The sequence below is a fragment of the Aethalodelphis obliquidens genome, unplaced genomic scaffold (genome assembly GCF_003676395.1).
Source record: "Aethalodelphis obliquidens isolate GAN/ISIS:26980383/991018 unplaced genomic scaffold, ASM367639v1 scaffold46, whole genome shotgun sequence".
NCBI lineage: Eukaryota > Metazoa > Chordata > Mammalia > Artiodactyla > Delphinidae > Aethalodelphis > Aethalodelphis obliquidens.
The window spans coordinates 16,285,712-16,302,951 of record NW_020837990.1 but is presented as its reverse complement, the minus strand read 5'-3'; the positions used below and the strand labels follow the sequence as shown (position 1 = coordinate 16,302,951).

Genomic DNA, 17,240 nt, shown 5'->3' with positions numbered 1-17,240 from the left:
TACAAAGCACTGTTCTAACAATTTCACAATTTCATAATCCTAATGCATTTAATCCTCCCAATAATCCTAAAGGTAGGTACTATTTTTTTTTTTTCTGTCCACGCCATGCAGCATGTGGGATCTTAGTTGCCCAACCAGGGATCCAACCCGTGCCCCCTGCAGTGGAAGCATGGAGTCTTAACCACTGGACCACCAGGGAAGTCCCAGGTAGGTACTACTTTTATAGCTCTTTATAGATAAAGAAACTGAGGCACAAGACATTAAGCAACCTGCCCAATATCACACAGCTAGTAAGTGGTAGAACCTGGAGAGCAACCCAAGCAGTGTGGCTCATAATCATTGTTATATTGGAAGTACAGTAGCCCCCTCCCCTTTATCCATGAGGGATACATTCCAAGAACCCCAGTGGAAGCCCAAAAACGTGGATAGTACTAAACCCTATATATGCTATGTTTTTTCCTATACCTACATACCTACGATAAAGTTTAATTTATAAATGAAGTTAACAACAGTAACTAATAGAATAGAGCAATCACAACAATATACTGTTATAAAAGTTATGTGAATGTGATCCTTCTCAGAATATCTTATGGTACAAATTTAATGCCTTTAATGCCTTTTCCATCTTAACTGAGCATTTATTACACACTGCGGCTGTAGCTTTTGCAGTTTAAGGTGCTGCAGCAACACTAGCACACATTTCTTTTTCCTTCTTCACAACTTCACATCTAGAAGATTTGTTCTTACCATATATCTTAGCAACCTCAGCTGACATTTTTTTTCCTTATTAAGTAGAGAACTTTCACCTTTTCAATTAAAGAAAACACTTTATGGCTTCTCTGTGGTATATCCAAATTGCCAACATCACTACTCTTTCATTTGGGGGTCATTTTTAAGTAAAGTAATGGTGACTTGAACACAAGAACAGTCAATCTGATAACCAAGATGCTACAAGTGACTAATGGGCAGGACACGCAGGACAAAGGGATGATTCAAGTCCCAGGTGGGATGGAGCAGACGGCACAGGATTTCATCATGCTACTCAGAGCAGCACGAAATTTAGAACTTATGAATTGTCTATTTCTGGAATTTCCATTTAATATTTTCAGACCTCAGTTGACCATGTGTAACTGAAACTGAGGACAGTTGGGATACTACTTGCATTTATCATGAACTCAAAAATCCTTTATTATTATCCTAACAAAAGTGAGGTGGCTTAATAAAAATAACTGTGTGTCAGGTGCCATACTAAGTGCTTATATATGTTGTTTCATTTAAATCTCACAAAAACTTTTGTAAGAAAGGGATTACAAGTACAATTGAATAGGTGAGAAACTGAGTTTTAGCTGTTCAGTTTGTATTTTCTCATGCTACACACTGCCTCCCTGATAAGAACAAAAATAAAATATACAATATTGAGGATTATAATACCATACAGGGAGACCAATTGATACAAATTACCTTGCATCTCTAACAATGGGCATTAACACACTCATTTGATTATATGTTCTACAATTAATTATTTTAATAAGGGGTGTTCTAATGAAAATAAGATGACATAAAATCTATTTATGATATCCTCCCTCTGTCCTCCAATTTTTGATTGGCTGAAATAAGAAAGTCTGAAACACATATTCAACTCACCTATTCTCTTTGGACACAGGTCAGAGAAACTTGAGTCCTACAGCCTACAAGAGGGGAGCGGGCAGCACTAAACTGTGGGCAACATGTAGAGGATATGGCCTCTACCTCCAGGATTCTCCCTCTCCCCAGTCTCCTGTGTGAGAATTCTAAGAGGGGCACCAATGTGAACACCCTCCAAAGGCTAGGAACAGGAGCTCCAGGAGGGCTGACAATTTGGGCTCAGGGATGGGGGAAGGGTAGATTCAGAAGGATGGGATTAGTATTGGGTAATGAGTGTGCTGCTGTTTCAAGAGTCTAGATGACTAGAGTTTATGACCCTGTGACAGATGTACAGCCCTCTCTCTACCCAGCCCAGTCTGGCAAATGCATGGAAGAAAACAGACTAACCCTGTTCTCAATGGGCAGCCAAGAAGCCACGACCCATAAAATTTTTAATTGCTAATACTGCCTGCCCATTGAGGCTGAGGCTGAATAGGAAGTTTGAAGAAGTTTTTTTTTTTTTTTAACCATTGGAAAATCTAAATGTACATCCCTTGTGGATTATCAAACAAAAATACAGACTTCAAAACTTGAGGGTTTGGGGTTTTTTTCTGTTTTGTGTGGTTTAAACTGTAAAATGTAATTCTCAAATGAAGATAATCATCTGGTCTGCAGTTAGAAGAATGAAATCAACAGTGAAAGCAAAGCACAAATAAAGAGACAGGCAGAGAATCCCACTGTGGTTTGGGTTCCTGCCTCCAGCTGCTTCTCTGCTCTCTGTGGTTTGGCACTTTTACCCTCCTTGAACTCTGTGAAGTCATAAACCCTCTATTTTACCTACAACAGTGGTGAGCTGGATTTCTCTGCTAACAATCAAACTAATACACTATTTAAACACCAGCCAGGCACCAAAAGAAAACAGGAGTCTAAACCTGAATTAGAAAGTTCCTGAGGACTGGGCCTGGGAGGCAAATGGAGGTGTAAGGGAGATTTCCTGTGAGTCATGTGAGTCTTTCAACACTCCACAGGCCTCAAACCAGAAAAACTCATTCCCCTCCTTAACCTGACTCATTTGCTCCTAATTTACACCTCCCAACTCTCAACTACTCTCAGCCTTTTCAACTGAACCCCCACTATCAGGCAAGGAGAAGTAAATGAGCATTAGTGGGGAACCTGATACAAGCCCCAATGTTTTCAACTCTCTGGTGGTATCTTTAAAATCTATATAAATTGCATTGTGTATAGAGACACTATTTAATATAAAAGTAATAGCAAAATATGGGTATTTCACAGGTAATATGAGTATTTCTCAAAAGTGGAAACAAATAAGGCCAATAAACATACACAGAGACCCAGCTTCATTAGTGATCAGGGATATGCAAATTAAGAGATACTCTTTTACATTCATCTGACTGTCAAAAATTTTAAAGTCTGATAATATCAAGTGTTAGAAAGGTTATTTGTTTCACAGGACCTCTCATACTCAGCTAGTGGGAGTGTAAATTGATACAACCACTTTGGAAAAAGTTTGGCATTATTTTATAAAGTTGAACAATCACATACCCTATAATCCAGTAATTCCGCTCCTAGATGTATGTATATGTGCATGTGTGTGTATAAAAGAAGCTCTTACAAGTGATCAATAGGAGCCATGTAGAAGAATGCTCACTGTTCACTATTGCAAAAAACAGAAAAAAGCCCAAATGCCCATCAACAGAATGAGTAAATAAAGTGTGGTATACTCACAGGAAAGAACATTATATGAAGCAAAAGGGAGTGTGTTGCAGCATAAGGTAACAATATGGATGAAAGTTAGCAATGGGTAAAAAAATCCCAACAGATTATATATAGAAATACATAGAGGTACCAAACTATATCAAAATGAGAGCAAGGAAATGGTGAAAGGAGGATTCAGGATGGTGATTATCTTTGGTTGGGGAAGAAGGGATATGAAGGAGGAGATGACTAATAGGTAGATTAAAATTACCTTTAAGGCTGGTTGTAGGTATACAGGAACTTACTGCACACAAAAAAATTAACTTATTCATGGGCTAACAACGAAAGGGTGTCATGAGCCAGGGATTATGATTAATCCACTTTTGTGCAACTGAAATCTAAAAAATAAATTAAATGATGCCCCAGAAAGAGCATTATATTTATCGTGTGACTTTATATACTCTCTGGCACCCCAAGGCGATACAAATAACCCAGAGCAAAAACCCTAGGGGGTAAATTTTCCAAGTCCTTTTTTTTCTGTTTATTGCCCAGCTCATAGGAGGCAGGGTCACCACACTGGTTAGTAGCACAGGCTCTGTGGCCAGACTGACTTGATGGAGGAGATGAAACCTGGTTGCTTTCCTTACTACTGTGTGACTAATCCTGTTAGGGAATACGATTTAACCTCTCAGTGCCTCAGCTTCCAAATGTGTTCAGTAGGCTGGCAATGATAGTATAATACTTACTGCAGAGTATTATTGTAAGGATTACATGAGTTAATCCACATGAGGTGCTGGAATAGTGAAGTTGCTCTAGGTATACTAAGTAAACTTTACTCAACAAAGATTAGCTTTTATTATTTTTTTTTATCTCTGGCTTGATACCACAGTGAAAAGCTTAAGAAATATTCTCCTAAACTCTTTTGTTCAGTACTGCTCCGGGAAGCTCTAAGCTTCAAGCTCTCAATAATACTAGCCTCAAGCTCTCAGTAGGATTTGTTGGACTGAAAAAACTGAGTTAAAACGTTCCTTAAATACTCTGGTTTCCAAGAAATGACTAGAAAGAAGTTTGGGACTCAAAGGTGGTTTCTCATGGAATCTTTCTCTGTATCATTAGCATAAATAACCAAGTTTTTGTGACATATTACTTATCTGATGACTTTAATTAACATAGACTCCTGTAACCATCCAAAAAAATGTCCCAAAATTTGTGGACTTAAAGTTTTTATAATTTATTAAAATAAAAACCATTTAAATCTTTATACAGGGCCTATTTATACTTTCACTACGAGCAATTCTAAGAAACTGGGTTACCTGGTTTCTACAGCGTTAACAGGTTAGAAGTCATAATTTAGTAAGAATGCAGACTTTCAGAGATATGCTCAGTAATACAGAAAAAAATCATGTGTGAAAACTGTCAGAAAGGAGTCAGAAAAAAATAAGACAAAAAATTAACCTCTGATTATATTACAACCACTCAGAATAATAATTTTAATCATCATAATCATCATAATGGGGCTTCCCTGGTGGCGCAGTGGTTGCAAGTCCGCCTGCCGATGCAGGGGACACAGGTTCATGCCCCGGTTTGGGAAGATCCCACATGCTGCAGAGCGGCTAGGCCCGTGAGCCATGGCCGCTGAGCCTGTGTGTCCGGAGCCTGTGCTCCGCAACGGGAGAGGCCACAACAGTGAGAGGCCCGCGTTCCGCAAAAAAAAGAAAATCATCATAATGATGATCCTGAATCATGAAGAAAAGGTGATATGTTGAATGCACTTTGTTTATTAAAAGGCAAGTAGTCTCATATATCTGTTTTAAATATACCATGAAGACTTCTAAATAATGGGTGTTTTTCCCTTGGTAAAATCTCCAGGATTAGTTGCAAATGGACCCACTAAGTAATTCAATGGGTTGGCCTACCCTAGAAAGTTGTTTGATACAAACCAATTAAATGTTGAAGAACTGCTGCCCAAAATTATGAATAAATTAATTAACAGAAGTGAGTAATCCATTACATAAACAGTGTCATTTTAATTGGGTTTAAAAGTAAATTTTAATACTTTAAAAGAGTGGGTCATAAGTTTTCTGTAAAATTCACCTGCATGAAATGATTCATTTTCTCTGATGTTCCTCAGTAAATAATAATATAAGGAAGCTTTATAACTTTTTAACAAACTTACCAAAACTTATATACACAAGCAGTTACCTTGAGAGCCAGTTCGCTTCTTCCACAGCTATGGCTAGTGAAAATTACCTTTTTTGTCATAATATGGTAAATGTAACGAGTTAGGAAACAGGTAACTGAAGGGCATAGAGGAAGGGCATCCAACAGAGTACAGCAAGGAGCCAGGGAAGAAGACTGCCTGACTTGATTCTGTCTACAAAGAGTCTTTAAGCAGCCATGAGGTCAGATAGGAAGGCATTCAAGAAGGGAGGTACAGGTGTAAAGATGCAGACAGCAAGGGACTCAGAGGCATGCCGTTATTGCTGGGCCGCCACATGAGAGATGGATGTTCTGGGAGATAAACTTGGAGAGGGAAGTGGGCCAGTGATAGGGGGCCTTACAGTTCACGTCAAGAACCTTGAGTTCTCACAAAAGGACAAATATTGCATGATTCCACTTATATAAGAGATCTAGAATAGTCAAATTTGTAGAGACAGAAAGTAGAATGGTGGTTACCAGGGGCTGAGGGGAGAGGGGGATGCAGAGTTAGTGTTTACACAGGTTCAGAGTTTCTGTTTGGAATAATAAACAAATTCTGGAAATGGAGAGCGGTGATGGTTGCACAACATTGTGAATATACTTAATGTCACTTAAAATGCTTAAAATGGTAAATTTTATGTTATATATATTTTACCATAATAAAAACCACTAAAAATATAATAATTGTGTTCAGGTAAAGAAGAAAATGAAGGAGGGAGGAGGGGAACAACAGCCAGAAGCAGTAGCAACAGCCACAGCTTGAGCTCCATCCAGTAACCAGTGGCTCTCAGTCTTGTTTTAGCTGCAGAACCCTTTCTTCAAACATCTTGCACAGAAGCCCAACTATAAACCAGGCAAAGCAACAGACTGGTGGGGGCCAGAGGCCAGCCCAGGAGCCACCAGCGTCTGTTTCCTAACTTGCCCCCATAATGGACCCAGAGGAGTCTCCAGGGAACCCCAAGAGCTCCCTCAATTTGCAAACCACTGATGCAGGTGATGGGAGGAAGCCAAAAGGTTTCAGCCTGAACATGATGCAGTGAGATTTCTGAGACAGTACTGTAAAACAGTCTGGTTTGGAATCAAATGAAACTATTTCAACTCTGCCTCTCACTAACCATGTGCCCTCAGGCAAGTTACTTCTATGCTATAAAGGGACTAAAAAAACTTTTTATATAAGGACTGATGAAATGTTAGTAGGATACCTTGATAGGTGGTAAATTCTCATTTGATGGCAGCTATTGGTACCCTTTAATTTTATTTGACATTACTCTGGTTCCTGTGAAATAAGATGATTTAGCGTAGGTGGAGGCATGGATGGAAGCTACGACAAAAGTCCAAGTAATGATAAAGGCCTAAACTGAAGTAGTGATAATAAGGATTGGAGGGGAAGGTGGACTCCAGAAATATTCTGGAAATGCTGTCAAGATGGGAAATAAGCACTGGCAGCCATCTCATATTCCTCCAAATCAACCTGAAGAAAGGAGCAGAGATAAGCAGGAATAACCCAAAGGTTATTCCTAGAACTGGTCTGGGGGAGGGACAGGACTATACCCGGGGCACAGAACAGCCAGAGGCCAAGTGGAAGGCTTTTAATGTCAACCCTTACCTCTCCCCTACATTGCATTACTGCCTATCCCTTTAACAACTTCCTGCAGTGTTGAGAAGTTAAAAAGGTTCAGGCTTTCTAGCCAGGAGCCATTCCTCCACCCACCTCCCTCCAAGCTCCTAGGGCTAATGGGTTACAACCTAGAGAGACTGCCTCCTCCTTCTTCCAGAGCAGCTGGTGATAAAGCCATGGTCACAGAACAGCCTGATGGAGGGGTGCCAAACAAAAGCAATCAACAGTGGTTTTGTAATGCCCAAGGATTCTCCATTCTGGGATTCATCCCCTCCCTTCTACCTAAAGCCACCTGGAGGGACTTGGCCAGGCCTGGCCATTGACTCTTCCCCAGTACACAAGGGGACATGTATGAGAATGCTCATCAGTGTTGTTTGTGGCTGGGAGTTGGAAACTATCTGAGTGTCCATCACTGAAGGACCATGGAACCACAGATAGTTAGAAACAACAGGCTAGATCAGTGATTCTCAACCAGGGTCATTTTGTCCCCCAAGAAACATCTGACAATGTCTGGAAAGATTTTTGATTATCACAACTCAGAGGTAAGGAGGTGGAGAGAGTGCTATACTAGCATCTAGAGGGTAGAGGCCAGGGATACTGCTACATCCCACAATGTACAGGCCAGCCCCCAGAGCAAAGAATTATTTGACCCAAAATGTCAATAAGGCTGAGATTGAAAAACGATGGAGTAGAGGAACAAAACATGACTGGGTCATAAACATATAGTGCTGAATAGAAAAAAAAATTTTTTAAGAGATGTGATCTATTATAAAATTCCTATTTGGAATTAAGGATTCATATAGTCACATCTGGTATTCATTGTGTATGTATTTGCAAGGTAAGCGCTACACTTGGCAGAGAATACAATCGTGACCAAAACTAGATTGGATTCCTTACCTCCTGAAGTCTAGTAGAAGAGGCAGATATTAATTAATCTTGCAAATTTAAAGGGGAAGGGAGAAGATATTTTGGAGACTGGTAGGATCTAGAGCTCCCTAATCCCTCACTTGCAAAGGCCACAGAAAGTTCTTCAATTTACAGTACCTTTCAGGAGGGCTACATACCGGCTTAGGATTGTGTTGTGCACACAGTGAGTGCTCAATAGATGTTTGTTGAGTGAATAGATGAAGGCTGTACAGTTAAACACCACTAAATGACTCCTTCCAAATTTCTGCGCCTTAACCTTTGAAATGAGGAAACCAAACAGAAAAGAAGAACCAAAGGGCCAGACCCTTTACTAGACAGTAACAAGGAGTACACGTGTAGACTGACCAAATACTATTGTTCATTCCTCCTCAAGACTGTGCCCCCCTCAAACCAAGCTATTTGCAGTTCCTTGAGCAAAATACTCTTTGGCATCTCTAAGCCTGGACTGTCCTTCCTCACCTAGTCCACCTGGAAAACTCATTCATGCGTCAAATTCCCGATCACCTTCTCTGTCGAGCTCCCTCATGCTGGTGGACATGATCTCTGGCCTACTTTGTGCCATCTGTACTTTGTGCTCACCTCTACAGTACTTATCATAACTTCTTTTTTTTATGATGTTTTTATCATAACTTCTTACCATAATTTGATCATGAGTTCTCTGGGAACAGGAACTATATCCTATTCATCTTAATAGCACAGAGACTAGTCTAGAACCTAGAACATCATAGATGCTCAAGGTTTATCGAATGAAAGACTGAATGAATGAATACATGTCCTGCACTGTACTACGAAAAGAATGGGATAAAACCTATGCCCTCAAAAAGCTTACCATCTATTTGATGGGAAAAGGACAAATATGTGAAATAATAATTAACAATTTTTGCTAGAGATATAAATTTGACAGTCATTATAATAAACATGCATTTTTTCATATTTGAATTAGAGTATACATTAGGATATAATCTGCTAGATAGTATCCATACGATTAAATAAATATCCTCAGGTATTCCTGGAAATCCATATCCTCCTATCGTAGTATTTGTCATTTGAGTTGATAGCAATAAGTGACAAAAGCTGAAATTACAAGCAGAATCTACTTGGAAACATAGAGTGCTCATTATCATGAATGCCTGGCATGTAGTGGGTCCTCAATAAATTTTTATTGAACGAGTGACCTGATATTCTTAATCATAGAGAAAAAGTTATCTGTCTACTACTGAGGCAGGCATATCAGGAGTTGGTGTTACCTAGAATATATCCCTCTCATAATGAAAACAGAACCAGCTCAAGGTCCTAAACTTTTCCTCTGTTATTTAGTACCCAGTTGCCAAAAGAGGTATTATTGCCCCCTTTTGGTAAAACGAGTAGAAACCAGTTGTGTGGTCACAAACTATTCCTTTATATCCTATCCATATAGTGATAACACATCTACTTACCAACCTCTCTCCATCCCATAACGGTTAGGGATTCATGGAGCTAAACTCAAATTTAGGGGATGAGTTTTAATACTGAGAGTTTAAAATACTGAATATAAGAAGTCCTGGATATCAGGTAAACTGCATTTTTCTGATTGCTGGGTTAGACAAGGAGAAACTGCAAACAAGAATTCATGTTTGGATGGTTGCCAGAGGTAGGACTGAAAATCTTAATGAACAAAAGAGCTCAGCCAACCAAAAAAAAAAAAAGCTCCAGCCCAAGATCCTCAGAATAAAGATCAATAAAGGGAAGACTGTAGAGAGTATGGCAGAATGGAAAGGAAGCCCCAAGAACCTTAGTCATCCCTCATTCATTCATTTATGGGGTTGTGGGAAATACAAAAATTTAAAAGACTTGATTTCTGCTGTTAAGGACTTCGTCCATCAGGAATGCAAGATACACATAAATAGCTATCACACAGGGAAGAAAGTAAAAATCCATAAGGGAGGCACAAAGAAAGTCTGTTCAGAGACAGAAGAAATCTTCTATCTAGGAAGCTATCAGATGTTCCTGGTAAAACATACCAGATTTTGAAAATATTAGAGCATTAGGAAAAAAACAATTATTGCTAATCCTTGTTATGTCTTGCTCAACTAATCCACCATATTGTCTGTCTCCTCATCAGGGTTGCTTCTCATCTCCTGAAGCAACACCACATCTTCCTATCACCCAGGAATGGAGGGCTGATGGTGGGTGTAAACTAACCCATGCATAGTACCATGAACAAGGCTGTCTGCCACTCCTGCGTAATCAGCCACTTAATCTCCACAATAACCCAACAAGGTAGGTACTGTTATTATCCCCATTCTACAAGTAAGAAAAGTGGGGCACAGAGAAGTTAAGTGACTTGCCCAAGGTCACCTAGCTGGTAAGTGGCACAAAAACAGGATTTGAGTCCAGAATCTGTACCCTTAGACATTACACTACACTGCCTCCCAGCTGAGAACTTATGGCTAAATTTATCAGACATACTGTATATAGCTGGATAATACAAGGTGATTTTTGGCCCTTTAAACACACACAGCTATTTAAAACTTATTTACATGAAGAAATACATACACCATTATTGATCTAGTTTTGAATATAGTATGACTTTTTAAGACAGTTTTCACAACCTTTAAAGGAAAATTCACTTTGTTAACCTTAAAAAAAAAAAAAAAAAAAGGGTGCCAGCATCCAGGAGTAGTTAAGCCCAGTTTAGACTGGGGCTGGCAGGCGCCACCCCTTACAGGTCATCGCATGGCCTTGGGGAAATTGCTTAGCCTTCTTTGTTTCTCCATCAGCAAAGCAGGGATAACAACAGTGCCATCTCATAAAATGGTATGGATTAAATGATAGTATCCATATAAATCGCTAAGCACAGTACGTGACATAGTGAATGCTCAGTGAACGTTCGCTTTCATTATTTAGATCCTGAGTTATCTGTATTTCCAGGATGCGAGTCGTCCAGTAACCACAGAAATGCTTTCCCTGTCCCAGAGTCTCTGCCGATCCCTTGAGCACATTTCTCTCTATTTTCCACGTAACACAGTGACAAGAGAAGCAGGCTTCCCTGGACCTCAGACCCGAAGGTGGCTACGTCGTCTCGCTCAGCCCGGGAAAGAGGCAGGCTCTGGATTTCCTCGGGGCGGCACCACAAAACTCAACACAGACTTCTCACTTGGGTGAACTCAACTGTTAGTGAGGGATCACCCGCCCACTCTGCCGGGCTCCGCAGCAGGGAATGTGGGCACCGGCGGCAGGAAGAGGAGCTCACCCACCTACCAAGCCCGAGACTGGGCACCCCTCCTTCACAGCATCCCTGGGGACTTCGTCCCCTCCCCGCTGGGAGGCCACTGGGGATTGACCTAACAATGCCAAGACAGTGAATTTCCCCTCAAATCCTCTGAAATACATCCCCACGATTTCTAAGAGGGAGTCAAGGGAGGGACGCCAAGAGCTTCATAAAGCCAGTAAACAGCTACATCCCTGCAGCACATGTTCAGCCGCCTGAACCAGCACCCCAGTGCTTGCCGCCGCCACTTGCGAACCCGGGAGCTCCCAGCAGCGCCGGCCGCCCAGCCAGTCGCCGTGCGCGGCCTCCACTCACCAGGTGAAGAGTTTGCCCTTGATCCAGAGCAGCAGGCTGGCGGACTCGCCCGCTGCTCCCTGCGCGTGCGGCTGCGGGCGGGCGGATCCCGCCGGCGAGGTGGCCTCCATGGGAGCCCCGCGGTCTCCGGCGCCCGGAACCCCTAGACGTGCCGGGTCCCGGAAGACGGGAGGCGGTGCCTGTGCTGCCGGTGGCGGCTCGGCTCGGCCAGTGAGTCCGCGCTGCCGGGTTCGCTCGCGTCCTTCTCGCACCGCGGCCGGCGGGCTCCTTCTGCGGCAAATCATTAACTGTCAAGCCCCTAGAGCCAGACAATACATTTGCAAATTGCAACCTGGCACCTCGGGGGGCCAGGAGCAGGAGGAGAAAGGGCGCTTTTTTTTTTCCACCTTGGCAGTCGAGCTTCACTGTTGGTTGACACCCAATATGCATTTCAAGTTCTTATGGTCCCTTATTTAAAATCAGCAAATGAGGTGAATCGAGGTTATGCCAGCGTGTACTAACTTAAGAAGCAGTGATTTAGCTACTGCCTGACCTTTGCTAACTGGGAAGGTCTGGCTGACCCCTCTCTTGACCTAGTCTCCCTCCCTCTGACTAACTTATAAAAGATATTTCCCATCTAATAGAACTGAAGACGCCTTAGTTCTGTGTTTCTTGTTTTCGCAAAACATAGGTAAAATCCTATGTTTCCTATCCGTAAAGGGATGCCGGAAACATGTCTTCTTGGTCCTTGTGGTGTGTCTCCTTCCTTACGGGTGTGTTTGGTTTGTCTTTCAATATTCAGAATTGTCTCTGAGGTGCTAGAGAAGAGTGTCAACCCCTGGCGCTCAGCTAGGGTGTCCTGGGCCTGGGTCACGCCTTCCGATGCTTCTGCGGGCCAAGGAGGGACTAGGAACTGGGGTCCAAAAGTTCCTGACTCACTGACAAAAAGGACGTTGGTGGGTCTGGTAGACTGCTACTTCCGGAAAGGAGATCAGGAAGACAAAAGGAAAGGTGTTGAGACCGTTTTTTTCCTGACCACCTCCTTCCCGGGCAAGGTCCGGGCGGCAGGAGTGGGGAGCAGGCTGTGAGAAGATTCTAAGAAAGAAAATAGATTTTGAAAAATGAAATGTAGCTTTAGGAACCCCAAGTTTAGCAACTACAGAAACTCCAAAATTTAAATGAAATGATTTTTTTTTTAATTGTTTAAGAAGAGAGAAGGTGATACGATAATGGAAGCAGAGCTTGGAGGGATAGCTTTGAAGATGGAGGGGTCTCCACAAGCCAAGGAATAAAGTCAGCCAGTAGAAGTTTAGAGCCTTGAGAAGGAAGTAGCCCTGCCGACTTAAGCCTTAACTGTAGCCCAGTAAAACTGATTTCGGACTTCTGGCTTCCAGAACTGTAGGAGAATAGACTTGTGTTGTTTTAAGCTACTAAATTGGTGGTGACTTGTTGCAACAACCATAAGAAACAATTGCAGATGTAGTATATACACTAACTTGTAAGTGGTCATGAGGTACTGTCAAGTGAAAAAAGTAAGTTGCAGAGTTGCAGAATAATTGTATAATATGATTCCTTTTTAGTAAAAAACACCAAGTAACTTAATATCTTTATATAAACATATACATCTATATGCATATCTTTATGCTCAATTGTGTTTATATGAGCAAAAGAAGGGTGTGAAAGAATACACACCAGGCTTTTTTTTTTTTTTTTTTTTTTGCGGTACACGGACCTCTCACTGTTGTGGCCTCTCCCGTTGCAGAGCACAGGCTCCGGACGCGCAGGCTCAGTGGCCATGGCTCACGGGCCCAGCCGCTCCGCGGCATGTAGGATCTTCCCGGAGCGGGGCACAAACCCGTGTCCCCTGCATCGGCAGGCGGACTCTCAACCGCTGCGCCACCAGGGAAGCCCCACACCAGGATATTGATACAGGTTTAAGTTGTGAGGGTGGTGGGAATGGGGGGGAGTTGAGGAGGGGAATAAGGGAGAATTGTTTTATACATCTTTGTTTCGTGTTTTTACTATGGGCATATACTACTTTTGCAATTTGAAAAGTATTCAATTTAGATATTTTTCAGTAAGTCATGTTTGGCTCAACATATTACCCCCACAGGAAAATGGGGCCAGGAAACGTAGTCGACCACTAATGTGAATTCTAAAGTTATGCGCAAAGTTATATGTATTTTCTAAACAGAAAATGCTTCTCAAAAAGCATTGGCAGGCGAACTCTTAACCACTGCGCCACCAGGAGAGATTCCATGCGGGATCTTTTGTTGTGGCGCATGGGCTTTTTGTTGCAGTGTGCGGGCTTCTCTCTACTTGTGGTGCGGGGGCTTTACAGTGCGTGGGATTGGTTGCCCTGTGGCATGTGGGATCTTAGTTCCCCAACCAGGGATCGAACCGGCATCCCTGCGTTGGAAGGCAGATCCTTAGTCACTGGACCACCAGGGAAGTCCCTGAGAGGCATATTTGAATACTAAAAATACCATAATAGTAATGAACTTCAACATTTTTATTGAAAAGGATCAAAAAGAAGAAAAATTCTAAAGCAGATATCAATATTTAAGACTCCCTTAAACTGGAACCAACGTTTAAGATAAACTGAAGTCATTTATAAAAATTTGAAATATAGTGGATTTACAATATTGTGTTAGTTTCAGGTGTACAGCAAAGCAACTCGGTTATATATTTTTTCAGATTATATTCCAATACAGGTTATAACAAGATATCAAATATCGTTCCCTGTGCTCTACGATAAATCCTTGATGCTTATCTATTTTATGTATAGTAGTTTGTATCTGTTAATCCTGTACTCCTCATTTGTCTTTCTCTCCCTCCATCTCCCCTTTGGTAACCATAAGTTTGTTTTCTATGTCTATGAGTCTGTTTCTGTTTTGTATACAGATTCTTTTTTTTTCTTTTTTTTCTTTTTTGGCTGCACCACGAGGCTTGCAGGATCTTAGTTCCCCAACTAGGGATCAAACCTGTGCCCCCTGCAGTGGGAGCATGGAGTCCGAACCACTGGACCACCAGGGAATTCCCTAGATTCATTTGTATTATTTTTTAGATTCCACATATAACTGTTATCTTGTAGTATTTGTATTTCTCTGTTTGGCTTACTTCACTGAGTATATCAGTCCATCCATCCATGTTGCTGCACATGGCAATATTTCATTCTTTTTTACAACTGAGTAATATTCCAGTGTGTGTGTGTGTGTGTGTGTGTGTGTGTGTTTGTGTGTGTGTGTGTGTACCACATCTTCTTAAAGTAATCAACTGTTGATGGGCACTTGGGTTGTTTCCATGTCTTGGCTATTGTAAATAGTGCTGCTATGAACATTGGGGTGCATGTATCTTTTTGAGTTAGACTTTTCATTTTTTCCAGATATATACCCAGGAGTGGAATTGCTGGATCATATGGTAGCTCTATTTTTAGTTTTTTAAGGACACTCCATATTGTTTTCCATAGTGGCTGCACCAATTTACACTCCCACCAACAGTGTAGGAGTATTCCCTTTTCTCCAAATCTTCTCCAGCATTTATTATTTGTAGACTTAGTGATGATAGACATTCTAACCAGTGTGAGGTGATACCTCATTGTGGTTTTGATTTGCATTTCTCTAATAATTAGTGACAATGAGCATCTTTTCATGTCCCTGTTGGCCATCTGTATGTCTTTGGAAATTTTTCTATTTAGGTCTCCTGCTCATTTTTTAATTGGGTTGTTTGGGGTTTTTTGATATTGAGTTATGTATGAGCTGTTTGCATATTTTTGGATATTAACCCCTTATAATTCGCATCATTTGCAAATATTTTCTCCCATTCTGTAGGTTGTTTTGTCTTGTTGATTTCCTTTGCTATGAAAAGCTTTTAAGTTTGATTAGGTCCCATTTATTTTTGCTTTTATTTGTTTTGCCTTAGGAGACTGATCTAAGAAAATATTGCTACAATTATGTCAGAGAAAGTTTTGCCTATGTTCTCTTCCAGAAGTTTTATGGTGTCATGTCTTATATTTAAGTCTTTAAACCATTTTGAGTTTATTTTTGTATATGGTGTGAGGGAGAGTTCTAATTTCATTGATTTACATGTAGCTGTCCAGCTTTCCCAACACCACTTGTTGGAGAGGCTATCTTTTCTCTATTGTATATTCTTGCCTCCTTTGTCATAGATTAATTGACCACAGATGCATGGGTTTATTTCTGGGCTCTATATTCTGTTCTATTGATCTATATGTCTATTTTTGTGCCAATACCATGCTGTTTTTTAAAAAAAATAATTAATTTATTTATATATTTATTTTTTTGGCTGTGTTGGGTCTTCATTGCTGTGCGTGGGCTTTCTCTAGTTGATGTGAGTGGGGGCTACTCTTCATTAAGGTGTGCAGACTTCTCATTGTAGTGGCTTCTCTTGTTGCAGAGCACAGCTCTAGGCACACTGGCTCCAGTAGTTGTGGCATGCGGGCTCAGTTGCTCTATGGCATGTGGAACCTTCCTGGACCAGGGCTTGAACCCATGTCCCCTGCATTAGCAGGTGGATTCTTAACCACTGTGCCACCAGAGAAGTCCCAACATCATGCTGTTTTGATTACTGGAGCTTTGTAATATAGTCTGAAGTCTGAACCTGTTATGCCTCCAACTTTGTTGTTTTTCCTCAGGATTGCTTTGGCAATTCTGGCCCTTTTGTGATTCCATATAAATTTTAGGATTATTTGTTCCAGTTCTGTGAAAATCGTCCTGGGTATTTTGATAGGGATTGCATTAAATATGCAGATTGCTTTGAGTAGTATAGCCATTTTAACAATGTAAATTCTTCCAATCCAAGAGCATGGGATATCTTTCCATTCCTCTGAATCATCTTCAATTTCCATGATCAATGTTTTATAGTTTTCAGTGTATAGGTCTTTCATCTCCTTGGTTAAGTTTATTCCTTGGTTTTGTTTTGTTTTGTTTTTGTTTTGGGACACAATTCTAAAAAGGATTGTTTTCTTTTACTTTCTCTTTCTGATATTTTGTTATTAGTTGTAAAGAATTGCAGCAGAGTTCTGTATATTAATCTAGTATCCCACTATCTTGCTGAATTTATTTATTAGTTCTAACAGTTTTTGTGTGGAGACTTTAGGGTTCTCTATATGAAGTATCATGTCATCTTCAAATAGTGACATTTATACCTCTTCCCTTCCAATCTGTATACTATTTATTTGTTTTTCTTGTCTGGCTGCTGTGGCTAGGACTTCTAATACTATGTTGAATAGAGGTAGTTAGTTGGACATCCTTGTCTTGTTCCTGAATTTAGCAGGAAGGCTTTCAGCTTTTCACCATTGAGGATTATGTTGGCTGTGTGTTTGCCATAAATGGCTTTTATTATGTTGAGATACGTTCCCTCTATGCCCATTTTGGTGAGAGTTTTTATCATGAATGGATGTTGAATTTTGTCCAATGCTTTTTTTTTTTTTTTTGCATCTATTGAGATAATCTTGTGGTTTATGTCTTTCCTTTTGCTAATGTGGTGTATCACATTGATTGATTTGCTTATGCCAAACCACTCTTGCATCCCTGGAGTGAATCCAAATTGATCATGGTGTATGATCTTTTTAAGTATTGTTGGATTTGATTT

General features: G+C 40.8%; 1 protein-coding gene across 1 annotated transcript in view; it reads right to left on the bottom strand.

Moving 5' to 3' along the window:
- Positions 1-11,758, bottom strand: part of SLC35F2 (solute carrier family 35 member F2) — a 49,975-nt gene extending 38,217 nt beyond the window's left edge. Inside the window, exon 1 of the mRNA XM_027082409.1 lies at positions 11,649-11,758. Within this exon, the coding sequence (XP_026938210.1) occupies positions 11,649-11,758 (110 nt within the window). The remainder of the gene's footprint in view (positions 1-11,648) is intronic.
- Positions 11,759-17,240: the final 5,482 nt, after the last annotated feature.